Raw genomic sequence first — 20,833 nt, 5'->3', positions numbered from 1 at the left:
TTAAATTAAATATCTAAAATAAATCTAATACCAAACATCTAAATTAAAAGAGCGGTTTCAGCCGTTTCACTGGGCCAACATTATAATCATAGATAGTCGTTGATTATGCTGCAAGTTTTTTTTTCAATTACACAAGGCTTTTATAATAATTGCGTCTATCTGAGATCCACGAAAAAAAAAATGCCCAAGAGGTTTGACATTGACATTTACAGTGTTGCAATTATAATAAATTTACCAATATTATTGGAATGCTTTTTAAACAAAAGTACGTAATGAAAATAAAATAATCAGTAAGGCTCTTTTTAGGAAAACAATATTAAACATGTTTACAACGATAATCATTAAAATAAAACTACATATCGACTTCATGTAAATTTTAACTAACAATGTTTGGGACAAACGCTGGGTTTCTATTCTTAACTTAAAATCAAACTTAATGTTAAACGGTTTTCCAACATTTGCCAATTAAACATTGAAATTGATCCATACAAAAGATGTAAGCAGTAGATCGCAGATAGACCTAATACAAATTGAAGAAAGGAAAAATGTACTTTGACTTTGGTAACCCTATTTTGACATTGACATTTGTTTGACAGTGACACCAACAATCGACGGGAAGCGGGAAACCGTAAATATTTTTATCGTAATAAACTTATTTTCTAAGATAAACGTGTAAATTTAACAGTGAATATGACATCTGAACTATCTGAAAATGTGCGGCAAGTATTAACGAAGCTGGTGCCAGCATCAGTTTTAAGCGAAACAAGTTGTTTTGTTCTCTACGATGAACATCCAAGTGATAACAAAAACATCGATGTAACGATATGTACAAAAAGGGGTGAAGTTAAAGAATATTACCGAAGAGATTTGATATGTTCAATAAAACTGCCAGATATTCTCAATCCTACAGAAATTAAGATAATCAGAAATACGGAATGTGAACTTTTTTACTTGGTAGTGGCAAGAGAAACAGTAACTATTCTGTCTAGGAAGGACAAACTTTTTATTCACCAAAGAGTTTCAAATGTGGCCAGGTACGATATAAGTGATATTACTTGCAGTGGGCAGGCAAGTTTGAGAGTATTTTGTATTGGAGATGCAGTACCACTAACCTTTGATGATAATTTTGAGAACTATAAGTGTCCTGATGTATCAATGGCAATTTCTGATGAGCAAAACGATGACACATTGCCATTAATAAACCATTTGAAAAGAAAATTAATTGAAGCAAAGTACAGTGTAAAATTTAATGAGAAAACATACAAAGACTTTTTGGATTTACATCAATCTGTGGCATTTTCTACTTATAAGAAGATACATCCTACTTTGGATGATTCTGTATTCAAAAGTGGCACAAACGAGGTAATTACGTTTCTTCTAAATAATTGCTGAACAATCAATACTTAACTTTTTTGTCCTTTCAATTTCCATCTGCAACTTCAGTAGATGAAAAGTAAATGACCTGGAATTAGTACTGTATTTTTTAAATGAATGTTTACAGATAGCAAGCGCACTAAGAATCAACACACAGACTCCCTGGATTAAAGTTTGCAATAAGAAGGTGGTTATAGTTTTAAATGTATGCAATTTAAACAATGAGTAAGTATTATTTCAAATCTTCCTTCAAATATTATGCTTTAAAAACCCTTTCTCATTATTGAACATAAATTTGCAGAAACCTCGAAGATGTTCACATGCTTATCCATGGTCAAACCGGCATAAACGAAAGCACCTCAAAAAATATCCTGCACTCAATTGAATACACTACCAAAATATTCCAAAAGTCTACCACCTCACCTTTTTGGGAAGAAAGAAGGTCACAAACAATTAAAAAGAATATAGATTCTGCTATTGTTGTAACAATAGATTTAGAGGAATTAAAAAATTCCATTGTAAGCAGGATTGAGTTCAATGGTATCATATTTTATAAAAAAAATGGAAAGGAATTCCTTCTGCCTATTGAAGATGTGTATTTATCCTCTTTGGATACAATGGGGGAGGAGTTTGATGTATTTTCTAGTGTGCCTATGGGTTTGTATTGATTTTTGTTATAGCAAGTGTTTTGTGTAAACATATTGCATGTTCAAAAGTATCAGGCAATATAAATAAGTTCAATTCAATCATAATGCTTCGAATATAAGGTTCATATTAAAATGTTCCTTGTTCAGACTTTAATGCAAACAAAAAACTTTAATTCCAGACTCAAACACCTTGCTAGCAATACTGGCCACTACCACAAAAACGGATCTCATAGCAAGGCATATAAAGAAAGACAATGATGAACCTTTGTCTCTGGATGTGTTCTGTAAATATTTGAAAATGGAACAAGTGCTTCACTGTGAAAATGTTGCTATTCATAGAAAGTCCCCTTACCATGTACTGAATGGATTAATGCTGGTTATAAACAATGGGCTAGTAAATGGAAATGAAGCCCTGACTTTAACTGTATTTTCAAGGTATAATATAATAATCTTATTATGTATCTTACCTTACTTGACTATTCATATTTAGAAGAACGAAAGTCAAGCCCCTAAGATGACCCACTGACCAAATGCACTCTTAATTTTATTTGATACTAACCTGTTTGATGTCTAGCCTAACGAAACTCTTTCCGGCTATGCCTAAAACTGGAACAATAAGTTGACAATTTTACCTGATCTAAAAATCTATATTTTATTCTTTTTCAGGACTCCCTCTCAAGTGTTGGCTTTCATACACTACATACAAGACGCCATCCCTTTAACAATAGTCATCACCACCCCTAACTATAAAATAACAGCCAAAGACAACAAACTATCACACTATAATGAAGATATTACAGAAAATACTCAACTCTTATCCAATTATCAGGACTATGGAACTTCAATATTGAATCGGTCAAAATTAGTACTTAAATATTTGGACCAATGTATGATGAAGATGGGTGAGTCCAAAGACACAGTTGTTCAAAGTAAAATAGGTAGTGAAATAGACCTCTTTGCTGCCGGACAGAGCTGTTATATGGATTTTAAAAATAGAATGAGGCAAGAAGCTGCCAGTGTTAAATTGTTGAATGATGATGTGCAAGATAGTCCTGATAGTGATGTCATGTGTATTGATTGAAAAAGTGTTGGACAATACATAAATGGCGTTTAATAGGTTCATGATGGGTTTACACGATATGGTTTGTACAAATATCTGTACAAACTTAAAGTCAAGAACATTGTGCGGACTTATTATTGGCTCAAACTTTTATATGCACCGATTTCTTGCGCAGAAAAAAATATACGAGTAGTCTGCGTGGACCCACCATAAGTCTACAACCCTCAGTAGTATTAAATAAAATCTGTGATAAAATGCGACAGCTACATAATTATCTGAATCTGTTAGAGAGGTAAGTACTAAATGATGTGCCATTAAAAATTTTAGATCTTGGTTTTCAGTAGTGTTATTGCCCCTTTTCAGTGGTGTTAATAATGTCTTAATGTATATAAAGTTAAATCTGTAATTGTCATATTCATTGTGGAGTGTAAAAAATAATAGCTGCAATTTGTGTCTCATTCTTTAATAATAACAGTACAGTAAATTGTTACAAAATGCCAACTTTTAGTTCAGGCTATCCTTATCAGTAACTTAATATGAACTTATTGGTGATAATAAAATAAATTAAGTATTAAATTACAACAAATTAGACTAATAAAACTAATATGTACAAACAATAGCCAATATTAAATACTGGCTGTAAAGAGAGCTTTTTGAGAAAATATTTTACCTACAAATAAAAAAATTACTTACTATATTTTTTTATTTATTTCAAATTGAGCATTTTACAGTTTTAATTTAACTAATACAGTTTTAAAACTATAAAGGAAATTAGGCATTTTTTGCCTGAATTATTACAATATCGGCTAAGGGGCACATTTCAATTTGAAAAGAGGTTGTCACCGATTCAACTATCTAAATTCAATCACGATTTTCAAAATACAAGAAGTTCAAGTGTAGTACCTACAATTTATACTGATAAATGAGTACAGCAGCATGTGTAGATCTTTAAACAAATATGTTCATAATTGCAAAAACAAATATTAGCATAACTACTTTAGAATTATATCCCAAACTTGGGTAGATTTATGTCCTTATTTCAGTTTCAATTCTGTCCTAAGGCACATAATTTGCATCTTGATTGCGTAGAAAAATAAATTACATAAACATAACAGCTTATTGCTACTTATTTTTGAAAGCTGTCTCACCAAATAAGTACTAACATTACAAATCTCAAACAAACATGTAAAACTTAAAACTATAAGTACCCGGTTTCCCCCTTTTGCGTTTTGTTAGCACCATTTTATCAGCTACTTTCTAATTTTACATAATAAAGTCAAGTTAAACTAGAATAAAAATAACCCATTACCTTTAAAACCCCTGACTGTTGGTAACTAACAATCCGACTAAATAATGAGTAAAATAGTTTAAAATATGACGTCATTATTCACCATGCTAAAATAAAATATTTGAAAAAAAAAATGTCTTTTAAAAACAAGAGCCTTGTACGGAGATAAGTTTTAGTGAAGCGAATTTTGAAAAAAATAAAAACTTAATTTTAAACCATGGATTTTTTATTACGGAAAAAAATATTTTCGTCATATTCCTACTGTTTTACTCAAAAAGCCAGCATTTTATGCCTCACGATCGTTTGTTCCCAACTAAAGTCTAATGCCACAACCAAAATATGTGTGCTCTAAAAACAACGGAGAGGATGATTCAATTGCCGATCCTCTCTGGAGCACTGTATACTGTCAGGTACTAGGAAGCTAAACATTGCTGCCTGACTCTTCGCACTTTGCCATATATACAAATAAAAAAATATCCTAATAAAAAAAAAAAACATTTCATACACTGTACAAATAAAAATAAATTAAAACTAATATTGCTTGCTAACTCTATTCTTGCATTGCACGTCCGGCCTCTTTAATTGACTAATTATTCTATTTTTTTGTTTCTTAAAAATAAATAAAATCGATTTGTAAGAGGTAATTTTAACATTAAGAATATACTTAATTAAGATATATTGTATTGCATTTTATGTCGTGTTATACACGTTTATAATACTAATCTTATTGCATTTTCTTTTAAATATAGTGTTAAGTAGAAGAGTATGTACAAAAATATAAAAATCGTCATAAAATATTATTAATCTAAGATTATTTGTATATAATTTATCAAAATATAATTTTAAACATTTTACTTATTGCACATGATATTGCACAAAGTTCATTGTCTACCTAAGTATTCTTATTGCACCACAACTTATATTAATAGGAATGCATTTTAACAGTCATCAGAAAGCTTCAACATTCAATAAACGATTCTAAAATAATAACTTTCTAACTGAAATTGTCCTCGACTTCAGTTTGCATCTTTCGAAAGCTATCAAAGTAAACGGAATGTGTCTCTATACTTTCAGCACCGGATTCACTTCGAGCTTCGTTTTCAGTGTCGTCACTTTCACTACAACTCACTATTTTAGCAACCACTAGTTTTCTAGGCACTTGTCTTGAAGACGTAGAGTCACTGCTCAAATATCCCGAATCTTGTACATTAAAACCTTTCTTTCTTCGGAACCTTGCTTTAGAATGTCCATCTATCTTAGCTCCTTTTACAAAAGTATCTGTGTTGACATTGTTACCCCTGCCTGAACGTTTTCTAACAAAAGTCCTGCTCATGTCGCCCGCTCTTCTGACGGACTCCATGTTTTCATATTCCGAGGATTGTGATTGGACAGAAGCTCTCAATGGACTGCAGGAAGGTCCATAATGCGAATCAAGAGTTATAGAACTATCGTGGGAGGAGTCAATAGTCATATTCTTTGTAAATATCCTCGGACTGAGGCTTCTGCCAGTCACATTTTTTGGATCGATTCCATTTAGTTCGGTCTCAACTTTCCTGGGAGGAAATATTGGCTGCTCGTATATTGGGTCCTCGTCCGCAGGCGGCAAAGGTGGTAACACGTCGGGCCTGGCCAGATTCTTCAATTGTTTTATCGTGGGAGGTGTGCTTTGCCTCTGCCTTTTGGAATGCCTCAATTCTAACGTTAATATTCTCCCTTCTTCTGTGGTCCACTCTTCGGCTTCCTGCCAAGTATCATCAGTACTTTCTTCAAGACTTTTGGCACCGCTGTAAATATTGGCTGATAATTTCGGACGCTCATATACATTTTTGCGTGGCTCGTATTCATGTCTGAGGCTGTTGAATTTATTCGGATGATCAACTTTGTCGCTCGTTTTTTGGAACGTGCCGCTACTTCTGAGTTGTATCCTATGTTGATTTGGCGGAACATCCTTATTTTCAATATGATTTATTAGATCTTTCCTACTAAAATATGTACTTTCTGAGTCTTTATGTTTAGGATGCTTTCTATCTAAAGTATCTGGCTCAAAACCATCTGACTCGTGAATTTTTATGTAATTTTCAGGAGGGTCTTTGACTTCAATAGTTAGACAACCCGGTTTTGGTTCCGTATCGTTAGTAGTCGTAACTAATTTACGACTTCCCATGGAACATTCAGAGCCACTAGGTGACGTTGGGGTGCTCCCAAAATTATAAGTATTATTTACATAAACTTCACTAACTAAACTAGCTTTTGGAGGTTCGAATGGAGGGGGTTGATTTTTCTCTATTATTTCATAATGATTTTGATCAATACAGACTTGTGGGGATGGTGTGTTACTGTTGCTGCTAGAATGAACTTTGTAGACAGCGTTTCTCATTGTGAGCTCTTCTTCAAGTGGCAATGCATTACTTAAACTTGGACTAGCTTGTGATGATGGTACATCAGGATATTCAGTCGGTGTTGATAAACCTTTTTTGTTTGTACTTCTTTCCAAACTGTCAGTTTCATAATCATTTCCAGAAGGGCTCTCAGAAGTGTTTCTCGAGTTAAAGTTAGTAGTTAGACTGTTAGAATTTTTATTACTTATCCTTTCTTCATCTGAGCTACTTTGATTGTAAGACTTTGTACAGTGATCAAGAGCTATAGCTTCATTCACCATATCAGGTAAAACATTTTTATTAGATAACTGTTTCATAATCCTTGCATTTTCTATGGCAGTTCGAAGACTCACAGTTCGATATTCACCTAAGCCAATGGGTCTGATATCATCAACACGAGCAACTGTTTGACAGTACAAATTAAAATCGATCCGTTGTCCATGTGTGTTTTCAAAATCAGGTAGCGGTAGATTATAATTGCGCATCGTAGGCTCCGATCTTACAGATAACGTTGATGATTTCTTGGGTACTGAAAAACTATCTGCCATATACATCGAGTTAGAACTTGTAAAACTGTTTTGCTTCCTCACTTTCCGCCGACTTTCACTGATAGGGAGCGATAAAAGCGATTCTGCCAAACCATTTTGATTTGTGGGTAAAAATTCGTTGTACAACGAATGTTGTTTTGCCGTGGGAATATTTTCCAGCCACTTTCGAATACTATTTTGCTTATCTCCTTTATTGGTAAGACAGTTAACACAGGCTGGGATATTGTACTTTGCTATCTGGTGTATATCATCACCGTCTGTCTTGCAACCTGGACATCCTATGCAGTTTTTCTTCCTGCTGTTTTCTCTTTTCAAACTGATGACACTACCACTTCTTTGGCTTCCCATTCCTTGATACATGTCTAAACTATTTCCATTGGAAGGGTATGTTTCTTCTTCTGGTATTTGGTTCAAACTTGGTTGGAATCGTTTCGCTGCCATTTTGTGTTTTGCTATTGCGATTACTTCACGGATTTTGACTAAGAATTCGAGGGCTGCTGCTGGAGGTTCCTGTAACATTTAGTACAATAATTGGATTGAGATTCCATTGCAACATTTACTTCGAGTAAATAGAAATAAGTATCTAACTCACCGCCATTAATTGTGGTTCGAAATAAGCTGGATTAAAGTACAATTTCCTGCGTGTTGTGCCAACTGGTCGCGCTATTTCTCTATCATCTTGTGTTTCTACGATAGACACGTGTTCGTCTGGTAGCTTCTCAATGCCCGACTCATCTCGATGACTTACTTCTGAATTATCATTTTTATTCACTTTGAAGTCACCGTAATGCTGATGGATTACAGCTGCTGTTGTTTGATTCTGAAAAGGTATTTAAGTTCATGTAATACTTCCGTTATTTCTAAAACACACTTAAATTGACTTTTATTTTGGTTATTAACTTACGTTATATAAATTATCTTCGCTTCGAGCACTATCACAGAACTCATCTGAATCTGATACATTACTCGAATCACTCGTAAAGTTTTTGTTTTCGTGGTGCTGACGATTGATGTTCAACAATGGATTTTTCTTAATAACTCCATCGTCTTGACCCATCGTATTGGGAAGTGCTTGAATTCGTTCGTTATTTACTCTGACGATGTCTCGTTCTGTTATTATAGAACCATCTTTCTTTATGACGCCCTTTCTTCTGTTTCCGTCTTCATCAGACATTGCTTTTCGTCGTTTTCGGATGTGTAGGAACAGGAAAACTGATGCAACGTAGATGAGACCTAGAAGTAGGGAGCTGATGCCGATAGCCACATACTCGGAGACTGACAGACCTGCAGAGCTTGAAGATCCTGATGTTTGTGCGTTTGGTGCGAATTGGACTTCTGTTATATCTGAAAATATGACCCTGTCAATAAATCTTGAAAAAAGAAGATATGTAAATGTAAATTTAAAGTAGCATACATACTGGAATAAGGTTTAGGCGGAGTTCCTTGCACCCTGAACGCGACACAAGGCGTGAACACCCCTCGCAAATCAAGCGGTGACGTGGGAGTCGCGGCGACATCACGACACAGCAATCGAACCACCATTACTCGCCCGGTCATTCTTGCACGCACATCGTTCTCCCCGCTCCACTGAGAAAATCACATAATTGCTATAAGAAATTTCTATTTGTATTAGTAACATAATTAACTGAAACAAATACTGAGTCTATGGGAAAATTACCTGTAGAAATGTTCTGCCTTCGTCACGAAATAGGTTGAAAGGGACATCGGCGTCCAAAGTGTTCCGTAGATCGAGAAAGCCTTTTCTTGTAAGAAATTGAGCACCTGATACTGCGCATATTGGTGTTTTGACATCTGTGGAAAGAAAGTATTAATAGAGAAATTGCTCATACATAACGAAAAATTTCGAAATAAGATGCCACAAAAATACATACCTTGAAAGGTTATCTCCCGTGATGGATGTATGATTTGTCCTTTCAGTGGCAAATAAACGAATGGTATCCGTTGCACAGCGCTGCCTGTCCCAAATGTAGCCAACGAACATTCTGTAAAACACAATACATTACACAATACTATTACATACTGACAATAACATGTAGCTGCAAAAATTATAAAAACCGACATTGCCAAAGGCTCAATACAAATATTTGTCAAATTCATTATATGACTAACCTCACCGGGACCTACCATTCGTAACATTTTATTGGACGTCTCATTTGTAAAGGAATTAAGACTAATACCCCACCATTCGGTAAAATAAGCTTCTTTCGAAAATCCGATGTGTTATTATCATTGTATATTTGAGACCCTTGCTTTTACACGGTAAGTGTGGATAAATGCGGTTGTTATCACGCCACCGCTCCTAAGTTATTTAGTCTTCGAACCCAAAGTGTAATTATGGCGTACAATTCTCTTAAAAATTGAAATTATAAACTGGAAATAGCCATCATTTCAGAGGAATTGGGATGTTAAGGAGTGAAATACTCCTAATTATATTATGTGTGATGGACTGAAAGCACAAAAATATTTTGCCAAATTGAATCCACGCACTGAGAATAAATGGTATAATGTAAATCTAAAAGATAACTACATAATTGAAAAGTTGTATGAATCAAAGCAACTCATGTAAAATGCAGAGATAGCATCGGAAAATCGGAATATCTATTCAAGTACGAGATAGCGGAGTACTTATCTAATTAAAAAGCAAGGAAAATGGAAAGCTATTCGATTGTTTTTCTCCAGTGATTTCCCACATGAGACCGACGTAACATTGCCATTGAAAAGTACGCCACTTTGTTGAGTAGCTCCCACGGGCTCTTATAATTTTTCTCTCGATTACCTACCTTACTATTAGCCTATTATATCGATTCCAAAGGAGGAAAAACTGTTTTTACTTACACTTTGAAAGTTTAATTCTGAGAAAACAAATAGATAAACCCCAAAAAAGTAAATACCTAGATGTTATTTATCATTTCTGTAGAGTGATACCTAAACATGTGACTCAGGCATTGAAAATAATAAGAAGTCCAATCAGAACCGATCTTTATATATTCGTATTAATTTAAATACCGTTAAATCAATCTTTTTGCGGCTTAAAATACATTTTTATGACTTTTTTTTCATAACAGGAACGTGCACAGCTAACACATACATATTTATGAACTAATTAGTAGCGAACGGTAAGCAATACTGTCGATCAGACGTGTGGAAACTTGAATTATATTCAGATAGCCATTCAAAAACAAGCTGAAGTCTATTTTCAAATAACCGAAGACACTTTCACAATGTGAGAGATATTGTTTTTGACATGAATAACAAGATAGATTTGCAAGGAGACTGATTTACAGATATACCTACATAATTGCATTTAAATATCCATTTTTTTATCAACAAATATAGAGTAAAAGAAAACTCAAGAACCGAACCGTAGCTTTCTTTTCCTATAGATGTCTACAGTATAAACTTGCGAAGTCTTGACGAAAGCTCTTTTCTACTAAAAAGTTTACAGTTTCACGACAGTTAGCTGGAATCTGGTTCAACGTAATGATACTCGAACTGTAAGTAACTAATACGTGTGTAGTTCATTACTGCCATCAATTTTAACTCGCACTTCGTCCAGCGATAAAAGTCGTCCTGTAGAGGTAATATCGATTTTCCAAAACTGTGGACGACTAGTTTTGAGTCGAGAATTCTAATAAAAGAGATAGGTATTTTGTGGCACGCGCTGAACTGTCTAAAATAATAAGCTACAGTATAATATTTTATTTAAAAAGAATATGCATGTTATAAAAGTCTTATGAGTTATTAGACTACATCAATTTAAATGTTCAGCTAGGTTGTCAAAATAACATAGTTTTAGATGTATTTTATGATTTACGCAACTTTTATTTTAATGTTACTGGTTTTTGATACTAAAAAACAAAACACCGATTAGGATACCTAATGTATTAGGAAAATAACATACCTATTTTGTAGTAAGGCACGTGTCTGATAAATAAAATACTAGAGTACCTAATCATTATAATTTGGAATAATAAAGTGCTTCCTCCATGCCCTCTAAGGGGTACGGCAAGTAGGTACGGCCCGTACTCAGAATCATTCCAAATTTCGTTTCAATCAAAATAATCTCTGAAAACAGCTTTAAGATAAAAGAAGTAAATTACACATCCGTGTAAACTTTCTTTACTCAGCTACGTTAGGCCATTTGTTACCTGGTAGATCATCGACGCAAAGTTCTCGGTCCTCTCTAAAGAGCGGCGCGCGCTGCGGGCACGCGCATGCGCAGGTACCGCCCGGCGCAGGCGCGCGTGCGCCGGCCCCGTGCTCCGCACATCGCGCCGGACTGCATTCATCTCCTGGAAATGCAAATTAATAATACTTATTGATTTCTGACACTAAGGCGAACATTAGACATTTAAATAAAACTACTTTTACAGATTTTATCGCTGTTATATTAACACTAGCTTCCGTCCGCGGCTTCTCCTGCGTCGAGTTCGGTTATATCGCGTTTCCAAGAGAATCCTTCAAAAGTCCGGGATAAAAACTATACTTACTATGTTCTTTCTCAAGTTCAACTCTATCTCTGTACCAAATTTTATTAAAATTAGTTCAGTGGTTTAGACGTGAAAGCGTAACAGACAGACAGAGTTACTTTCGCATTTATACCATTAGTAGGGATTATTTAAACCAAACGTTTCGGGCAGACAGATCGGGATGACTAATAATACTTGATCATTTAGTGGTATTAGAGAACCATTCAAGTATATACCTACTTTGTCTTGATCATAAACAGATGGGGTCATTTGTCAACTGGTTTTCGAGAATTGATTTTGAATCTAATGCCTTAGTTTAGTTCAGTGGTTCCAAAACTTTTTTCGTTGGCGGTCAATATTTTAGTACTTTCATGCAACGTCATTTTGTCTTAACTGGAGCGAACCCCTGACAAGACTAAATACTGTTTTATGAAACTCAGATGTTTGATAGGCTCTCTGGTAAGTAGGTTTCAGGTCGATTGTAGAGAGATTTCATTAGCATTAGGTACCAATGATACCTCAAAACGACTAATATGTCCCAATTAATCTTTCATGACTGGGTGGCCTAATTAAGTAAAATCATTTGTAGGTAGCAGTAGACGTTAACGAGTTTATAAACGAGGTATGGATATGGCATAGTACTTTGCAACTTAGTCTTGACTTTACGAGGTATTCGCAGGTTCCCGTAAATAGGCACTTTAATAGCCTACCACTAGTTACAGAATTAGTATCTCATTTTATAGCGTGAAGCAGTCCTTCTTTCTTTGAGAGTAAACTGGGTTCAAATGCTCCTGAGAAGACTATTGACGTTGCTAAATAGCTACCTATTGCAAGACTGTTCAAAACACCTGTAAAAATATTATTGGTGAATAAGAAAAACTGAAAATTATTATTATTAATCAATTCATCGAACAAAGGTCATCTTAATGTAGTGTATCTAACCAGTAATGGTAAAGATGTCGCCGGTGTCACGCCTCTCGAGCTCTCCAAGACGCGCGCCGGCCGCAGCCGTGGAGAGCAAAAGCAGCAGCGTGGCGGCCATGCTACCCCCCGCCGCCGCCATCCTCACCTCCTCCCGCCACCCGCATCGCTAGCACCACCTGGTGAACAAAGGAGACTTCATTAATAATAATATTGACAGTTTCTTCAATCGTTGGTCATCATCAAACACTTCGAATCGAAAACTACAGACGACAGTGAGGGAAACTGTCGTCAAGTTGGACAATACCACTATCAGACATGTTGATGATGCCGCCGTAAAACGTGAGGCATCTTGAAGGACAGTTAGTGGCTGTAATATTCTACGATCATAAATTAAACAAGGTCGTTAGAGCACACCAATAAACTTATACTATCATGTGAAAACTCGTTGGCATAGACCGTGACTTTCAATAAGAAAATCCTTTTTCACAAATTCGTTTTCTTTAACAAACTTGTTAGAATCGGGGTACGTAGTGAAACTAATAGTTGAATTGGTATTACAACATTTTACGATGTACGATGCGAATGCGACGTACCAATGAAAGCAATTTAGTGAAAATAGTGAATCGAAGCGATGTGGTATATAACAAGAGTGGAGAAAGCTTACGCTTCGCTGCAAAAATTCATAATGCATTGTTCGATGTTCACATGATATGGTACGGGTTAATAAAGATATCGCGAACTTTATGGGGATGTACGAGTAACGGCCAGTTTCTTCATCAAAAGTTAAACTTAAAGTAATGTCTAAAGTAAAAGTAACGGTCAAATTCGTTTTTTCAAGGCTAAAGTGACAGCAAAACTAATAGAAAAATTGAATTTAACCGTTACTTTTACTTTAGCCATAACTTTAACTTTAACTTTTGATGAAGAAACTGGCCGTAAGAGGTTATATAGATTTGTCAAACAATTTTACACGGAGTAATAACACACTATTAATGAAGCTGCAATGAGCGAATGACTTGACATGCAATCGGCAAATGCGCGAACAGTGTCAATTAACTGTGAATCTTACAAATATTGAGTAGACGCGTCATTTTATAGGTGTGTTACCGAGCCGCGTTAGTTTACCTACACTTGTAAGATTTCTCTGTTAAATCACTATACAACTGTAGCAATCCATAAACGACGCTGTTCATATTTGTTTTACTTTTCATCCGCGGCTGTGGGCACGCGTCAATACTGTTGACTCTTCATAATGCCGTGTTTCCGCGTGACCAACTATTGGTAGGTGTTTATCTAACTGTCGAACAAAATCGCACTTAAAACTCAAAAAACGGTATTAAAATTTATTATTGAAGTGACAATGTTAGGATCTAATGACACTGACAAACTCGCTCAGCGGTGGGCCCGCACATAGAGACACCCACTTTGTCGATTTAAGCTGGTTCCCGACTTGACAGTCAATCATTTCTCAGAATATCAGTTTGTAACATATTAACACTGAAGGTTGAAATATGGACACTCGTATGTCCGTTAGACGGATGTCGATTTATTGTTGTTATCCATCCCTCCAGCGCTAATAGGTTTCCTTAATCGCTACGGACCTTTGCAGTACTAGTTTTAGATAATTATTTTCGAAAGATGGGCTGTCTGGGCCATTTGAGCTTGCCACAGAAATTGCACTCAGGTACAGCTGTGCTAGCCTTAGTTCTAATCACTTTTAAAATCTTTGTGTTTCAATATTAGTTTGAATTAAAATATTTAAATTATGTCTATAAATTGTATTTCTGAATCGGCCACCTGTGCCATGAAATTCACTACTTCACTGTTAGATCCTGTTAGGCCTTCACCACTACTCGTCTAACTAAAATTCAAATTCAATTGCGTTGAGGATACGTTTAACTCAACTCAAGTAAATAGTCTATTGTATAAGCTTGGATATTTGACTCAAAGGTCATAGTGGGTTTCATTTAGATTTTACTGTTCGTCATTGGCAAACGTTTTCAGTAAAGAAAACGTGGTTTGCGGCGTACGATGAATAGTTTGAGGGCAAACACTTGTGCGATTTCAACGGAACCGTCTGGAGGTAAAGAATTAATAACGAGGAAATTGTTCTTATGATAGAAACCCATTGTTTTTGATTTACGTATGAGACGCGTGTGTTTGCTCTGTGGAATGTCTGCTTTACTGATGTGACTGCTAATTGGTTCTTTGTTGACGAGCAATTAATTGACAGGGAAACAACTAGCTATGTTATTTAGAACAATATCAGTGTTGGAGCAGATAATGTACCTACGAGTACATCAGTGTTCTGAATAGGCTTGTGAGAAAGTTAGCTTGAGCTTTGAAAGAATTAATTGTTTCTTAAATTAAAAATATGTTTAGTTATATGATTTTTACAATGTTGCATTCCCAGCTGCCTAACCTAGACTTAGTCAAGGAAAATTCATATTTAAAGCCTCGCATTACAATAAATATCGCCGCCGTCCAATAATTATAAACAGTAATGATTCTCCACAGGCTTATCATCGTTGGAAATAATTTTACCTTCTGACTGCCACTTAATATTGCTTGTACATACATTTATTGATATGCAAGTGGGTTTGTGATTGCCGTAATATACCCAATCATGGCGCTTGATTGGTATTGTCGCGCCAACATTATCATCAACATCTGACATTTGCAATAGCATATAGCAACATCGCAGTGCTCGATCTTGTGCGCGCATGATTGGTGTTTTTAGTCTGCGCTTACGTACGTCTAATGAGTGAGTGGTTGACTTATTTATTCTAAAAGAATAGTCAGGAGGTTTAAGCTTTAGTTATGCCGTATATGTAAAAACTGTATTCACTTTATTTTCTGTAAGTAGCTTTCGTCTTAATTGGCGACTGTGACAATTTGTCAAGAAATTTTTTGGTTGGAGTCTCTCAGTAAAATGGGAGTTACACTAATACTAATAAAATAATAAACGAATGCACTATAAAAGATGAAACACCCACAAGACCCAACATTATGCAGATACATGCAGCCACACCTGCGGAAGTCGACCAGTACAAATCTATGCAGATGCATCTATTGATTCCGCATACACAGATAACAGAATATAACGATTGATCTGCACCCATTACTGAGAACTAGCTCACGTTTGTCTAAATACACACATGGACACTAACATACGCATTACAGTTCTAATTACATATTATACTCAGGCAAAGGAATCCAGGTCTAAAGTTATTGTAATAAGGGCGACCGTTAACGCAGTAGGAATTTGGTCGTGCGTGCCATGTGTACCAGGATCGCAAAAATTGCAGAGGTTCGTTCAAACCCGTAGGCGCCGGGGACTGACGCCGGTCGAACTGGTTAATTGCCAGACATTATTTACTCCTAGTAGAAGCACTAGGTACTCATGAAGATTGATTACTGGGTTAAAAGACTTCTAATTCATAAGCAGTCCTTCTACCTCGAAGGGACGTTTAGTAACCACGCATTATGGCCAATTTTACAAAGTTGGAAGGTATTTCAGCTTCCTGAAATGGCAAGGAATGCTAGTACTTGGTGAATTATATGCGAATCACGTTGGGAGGCCCTTGGATACATGCCGCACTCATTAAACAGAGCTAATCTACACTATTCCTTATACGATCCTTTTGCGTTACTTAGCATTACTTTAATTAATTATTAATGGGGACAAAATTAGCAACTGATTTACCCTTGTGGTATTTATGTTAAGAAGTCAAATAGCGATACTAATTTTGTATTCAGTTAGTATGACGTTCTGTTATAATATACTCGCATTTCAGCCTGAAACGGGAAATCGAATAAAAAATATAAAAAACTTCACAGTTAAATTGTAGTGTGGTAAAAACCAAACGCTTTTTCACGAATTATTAAACATGATTTATATCATAAACTGAACATCACACAATTTATCGCACGAACGTCTTAATCTATTTATACTGTTATGTATCGGTCCCCCAAAGAATCCAGTTGCATACGCTTTAGCTTACAAGAACATCGTATCTGCAACTTTTTGCGTAGACACTAATGGTTTGATAAATTAGCAATGTCATTATTATGTTACAAGCAATTTATTACATGCAAGTTGGGAGCCACTGGCCACACAATGTGACGATGTACCACATAATTATAATCTGATAGGTTGTGAGCACCATTTATTATAGTCTTATACCGTACTTCAGCGATCAGGTCAGGAGTTACTAGAGCGGATACATTTATATCGTAAATTGCCTTATCATGACGTCCAGTGGCTATTCTATTGCCTGATGACTTTGAAGTTTGCTGAGATTTCTTAAAGATGGAGTTAATCTTATTGTTACATTTGAAATGCTTAAAAAATATTAAGAACAAAACAATAGAGCATGGTTCTGGTTGAGAGAAATAGGCAAGTTGCTCTTTTAAAATAAAACATCGGTAATAAATCTGTGAGCGAAAACCAAATGTTGCTACGCATGGATTTTGCTTCTTCTAAAGACGTAAGTGTGTATCCAACTAGTTCGAGTGGTCAAGTGACCATGAAAGCTGTTAAAACTTGAGCATTTCACTTATTTCGTGCATGTAGTGCACTCGATGTGTTTGCCACCAGCCAAAGATTTTTGTTTGATTGGGAAAAACGGATCTTCATTTTGTAACTGTACGTGAGCAAGTGCCTTGGAATTGGCAGTATGACGCTTTTCGCTTAAATAAATATGGAGCAAAAATGTAATCCGGGTTTGCATTGCTATTGTAAAAAATACGCTGCTTGATAAACATGTAATGTAATCAAACCACAAAAAGACACACATATGCGATTGAATTGAGAACCTCCTTGAATTAAAACCGCACAAGTTCTTTCAAGCTAGCCGAAAAGTAAGCTATAATAAAGTAAAGCCCATTTAGATCTAAGTCAAGCTTATCCAAATACTTGAGCAGGTTTACAAACAGAGCTTTGCTAGGCAAAGCTAATGAGGTCCTTAAGAGAAGTGTCTCTTGAGACAGTTAGGTCGGGCCTTTGGTATCCGGAGTTTCGCAAATATTTGTAGCTCCACCGGGATAGGCTTCTGAAGATCCAGTATTGGAAAGCTGAACTACGATTGAAGATGCCTTGGCTTTCTACGCATAAATAGGCACATTGAAAGTATCTGATAAATGAATAGAAGAGAAAAGTTGGTGGTCTTCCTTGCGGTGCAGCAATCATGTATGACAATGTCCGTCAGAACACTACTAAATAATAAAATGTCGAAATGTCTTGCATGAAAACCACTATCTATATTCACTATCAAATCACTTTATTTTATTACTTTTACATTTCATGCATTTTGTTAAATCCGGACTGACGTGGCGCTGAATAGATTTTTAGATCAGTACTGTTATTTGAAGTCTCGTATTGATTAAAAAGATTCGCAATTAAAGCTTTTGTAATTTTGCGCAATGTCATTTAAAGTACTTAGAATTATAAATGATAGGTACCTACTTGAAATTCGATACGTTTCATTATCCATGTAGGTAGGTACAACATGTTTGAGTCTTCTCTTTGATAATCAAGGATTTCGCTTCATGTTTAACGTAGATATAGTGTTCAGAACTTAATGTTTGTTTTCAACTCGTTAACAACAATTCTTTCCAGTTTCTAGCTAACTCTTAGAAGGTATGACGTAAAATATTTAACCAATTGTTTTTTACGCTGTATGTGTTGTGTGTGCTGATTTTAGACTGTTTGTTAGTGGTTCCTCTTACGTTCCTCGCCTCTACATAAAAGGTGATAAATATTTACTCTTCCCAAATACATTTTTCCATTATCTCTCAAATGACTAACTTTTACAGACGATTAATTATGCGCATCATAATTTAAAACGGTAAGTATTACGCACATCAATGGTAAGACAATCCACCAGAACACAGAAGCGAACAAATATACCAGAGGTTCACAAACCTCACAGCTAAGTAAATAGGGACACGTGCCAAGTACTTAGGTATTATTTTTATTCCTCTTAATTTCCATTATATGGTAGACATTCGGTCTAGTAAGCTGCGGACATGTAATGTTTATCAAACATAGATCGTCAAATAGTGGTGTTTGCTCGCCAAAGATTGCCACGCACCATTAGACATGTATGAACTATCCGAGTAAAGTTTTCGGTGAAATGTTTGTTAACCCTGCCTGTACGCTTTTGTGGAAGTTGTCCGACAACTTTACTGGGGACCACTTATTTCTACGAAGTATAGTTGATGTCCATGCACTTACGCTCGCTACATTTTTGAACATAAGTTGTACATGTTTTAGCAGTACCCGCCTAACACGTATCTTGAACGCGAGATGTAAATATTTTTGATCGACTTTTTTTGGATTTAAATCGTATTACTTACTTGTAATGTAAATGAGATTCGTTAAGTGTTTCTCGGTATGCGTTTTATGGTAATTGTGTGAACGATATTGTACACCATAATGTAAGGGAAACCAATAAGAGATGTCATGGCGTCTTCGTGGGTCGGTCCTTAAGGAGCGCTCGATATCCTTATCTGATCGTGGACAGCTAATTACAGCACTCGGGAGTACGATATTTAGCGTGTGGATCCACAGCTTCTTAAAATATCAATAAAGCGAGATGAGGCTGTAAAGTTTATCGATAATTTAATGCCCACCGCTGAGCCTAAAGGTCGATGATTGGATAAATGATAAAAACTTGGGGTCGTCATATTGGCAAATGTGTTTGCCACGTTTAGGAATTGTATAATTAGCATAATATTCAGAAATGAGTTATTAGTAGTAACGAGATTATAAACCGTTTCTGAATAATAAATTCTTTGCTATAAAGAAGTCAAAGTCTGTGACCCGGGTAACTGTATCGTTCATAAGTTTAATTAAAATTGTTAATAGAATGTTTAAAAGCTCAAAACTTATTTAAATTAAATCAATCACTGTTAATGCGCGCGCCGTGGTATAAACAGTAGTGGGAGCAATTACAATCAATCAACTGATCGTCTGATTAAACCTGCTCAGCCGTCATGTGTGTCCGTGATAATGAATTGCTCTCACTTACTTATATTCCTAAGTGAAATGGACATACAGATACCTCGTTACAATCAATCAAGATGCATAAATCTCTTTGTTACTGTATCTGTAACAACTCTTTTAGTAATTAGAAGTGTACCGCAAAGTTAAAGAAGGCATTCCCTACATACGTCAGCCGTAATTACTCAACTTAAGAACCTGAGTTCTAAACCATAGTGTTTACTCACCCATCATAAACTGCCACACTTTAAGAGACCTTTCGACTTCACAGGAAAAGTCTTGTCTTCAGTACAGTTCATCATGTTCCGAGCCTTTTCCACAGTACAGTTATTTCCATATAAAAAAGTTTAATTAGATACAAAACAATCATATGTCAGTTCGTCTAGTTATTATTTCTGTCAAAGTATGTGAAGACGTTACCGTGTGAACGTTGGTCTGATCGTGACGTGTGACGTCAGAACAATTGTCGATCGGTCGTTATTGTGTTGGGTGTACGGCAACTTCGAGGTTCTCATGGCGAAGCTGAGATTTCGCGTTTACACGTGACGTTGTGACTCTTTCTATAGACGTGCTGACAACTACCTACATTCCTAAGTTTTCGCAATTTTGTTTTACGCAGCGCGGTTTGACAACTATTTTAAAAGTCTGGGCTTAATAGGTACCAGCGAATTTTCCGTCCAGTATTTTTACACACGATAAATCGAGAAAATAATGTTGTTTCGCGCATACAAGGGACACTACCCTTGGGTACGAAAAAAGGAAAATCCGCTCGTGTGCTGCAGGGATTTAAAATCCGGGTTTTGAATATAATTCTGGTCTCGGTTTTATCGTAGATACAACTTCTAAATATATTGTTATCCAAAATTGGCTCACTAATGAGGATATCAAACGTCACTTAAGAAGGTGCAAGGTGGAACACTAACACTAAAATATCGTTCAATATAAATATAATCAAAATGTCGACCATCCCAGTCTAAAATTGACGATCAATAAAAATGTTCATCGTTGGTAACTCGATACCCTGATCAAAATCAAGTTTATCACATTTCGTTAATATACCGGCTGAAAGTTCTAAATTATTTATATATTCGTGATATACCTAAGCGATAATTCCTATT

General features: G+C 35.7%; 2 protein-coding genes across 2 annotated transcripts in view; one reads left to right on the top strand and one right to left on the bottom strand.

The window, feature by feature from the left end:
* The first annotated feature begins 596 nt into the window (after positions 1-596).
* LOC124638163 lies at positions 597-3,417 on the top strand. Its single transcript, XM_047175047.1, has 5 exons — positions 597-1,362; positions 1,502-1,599; positions 1,676-2,031; positions 2,201-2,456; positions 2,688-3,417. The coding sequence occupies exons 1-5, from the start codon at positions 691-693 to the stop codon at positions 3,100-3,102; spliced, it is 1,797 nt and encodes a 598-aa protein (XP_047031003.1). The 5' UTR covers positions 597-690; the 3' UTR covers positions 3,103-3,417.
* Positions 3,418-3,528: 111 nt separating this feature from the next.
* Positions 3,529-20,833, bottom strand: part of LOC124638161 — a 58,743-nt gene continuing 41,438 nt past the window's right edge. The window contains exons 3-10 of the mRNA XM_047175046.1: positions 12,728-12,885; positions 11,465-11,608; positions 9,188-9,298; positions 8,974-9,107; positions 8,714-8,882; positions 8,200-8,639; positions 7,888-8,115; positions 3,529-7,805 (exon numbers count right to left, since the gene is read on the bottom strand). Coding sequence (XP_047031002.1) covers positions 5,364-7,805; positions 7,888-8,115; positions 8,200-8,639; positions 8,714-8,882; positions 8,974-9,107; positions 9,188-9,298; positions 11,465-11,608; positions 12,728-12,848 — 3,789 coding nt within the window. The 5' untranslated portion in view covers positions 12,849-12,885 and the 3' untranslated portion in view covers positions 3,529-5,363. The remainder of the gene's footprint in view (positions 7,806-7,887; positions 8,116-8,199; positions 8,640-8,713; positions 8,883-8,973; positions 9,108-9,187; positions 9,299-11,464; positions 11,609-12,727; positions 12,886-20,833) is intronic.

Source organism: Helicoverpa zea, chromosome 17, assembly GCF_022581195.2.
Source record: "Helicoverpa zea isolate HzStark_Cry1AcR chromosome 17, ilHelZeax1.1, whole genome shotgun sequence".
Taxonomy (NCBI): Eukaryota; Metazoa; Arthropoda; class Insecta; order Lepidoptera; family Noctuidae; genus Helicoverpa; species Helicoverpa zea.
Note: the sequence above shows the minus strand (reverse complement) of the source record. Positions and strands in the feature narration are given on the sequence as shown.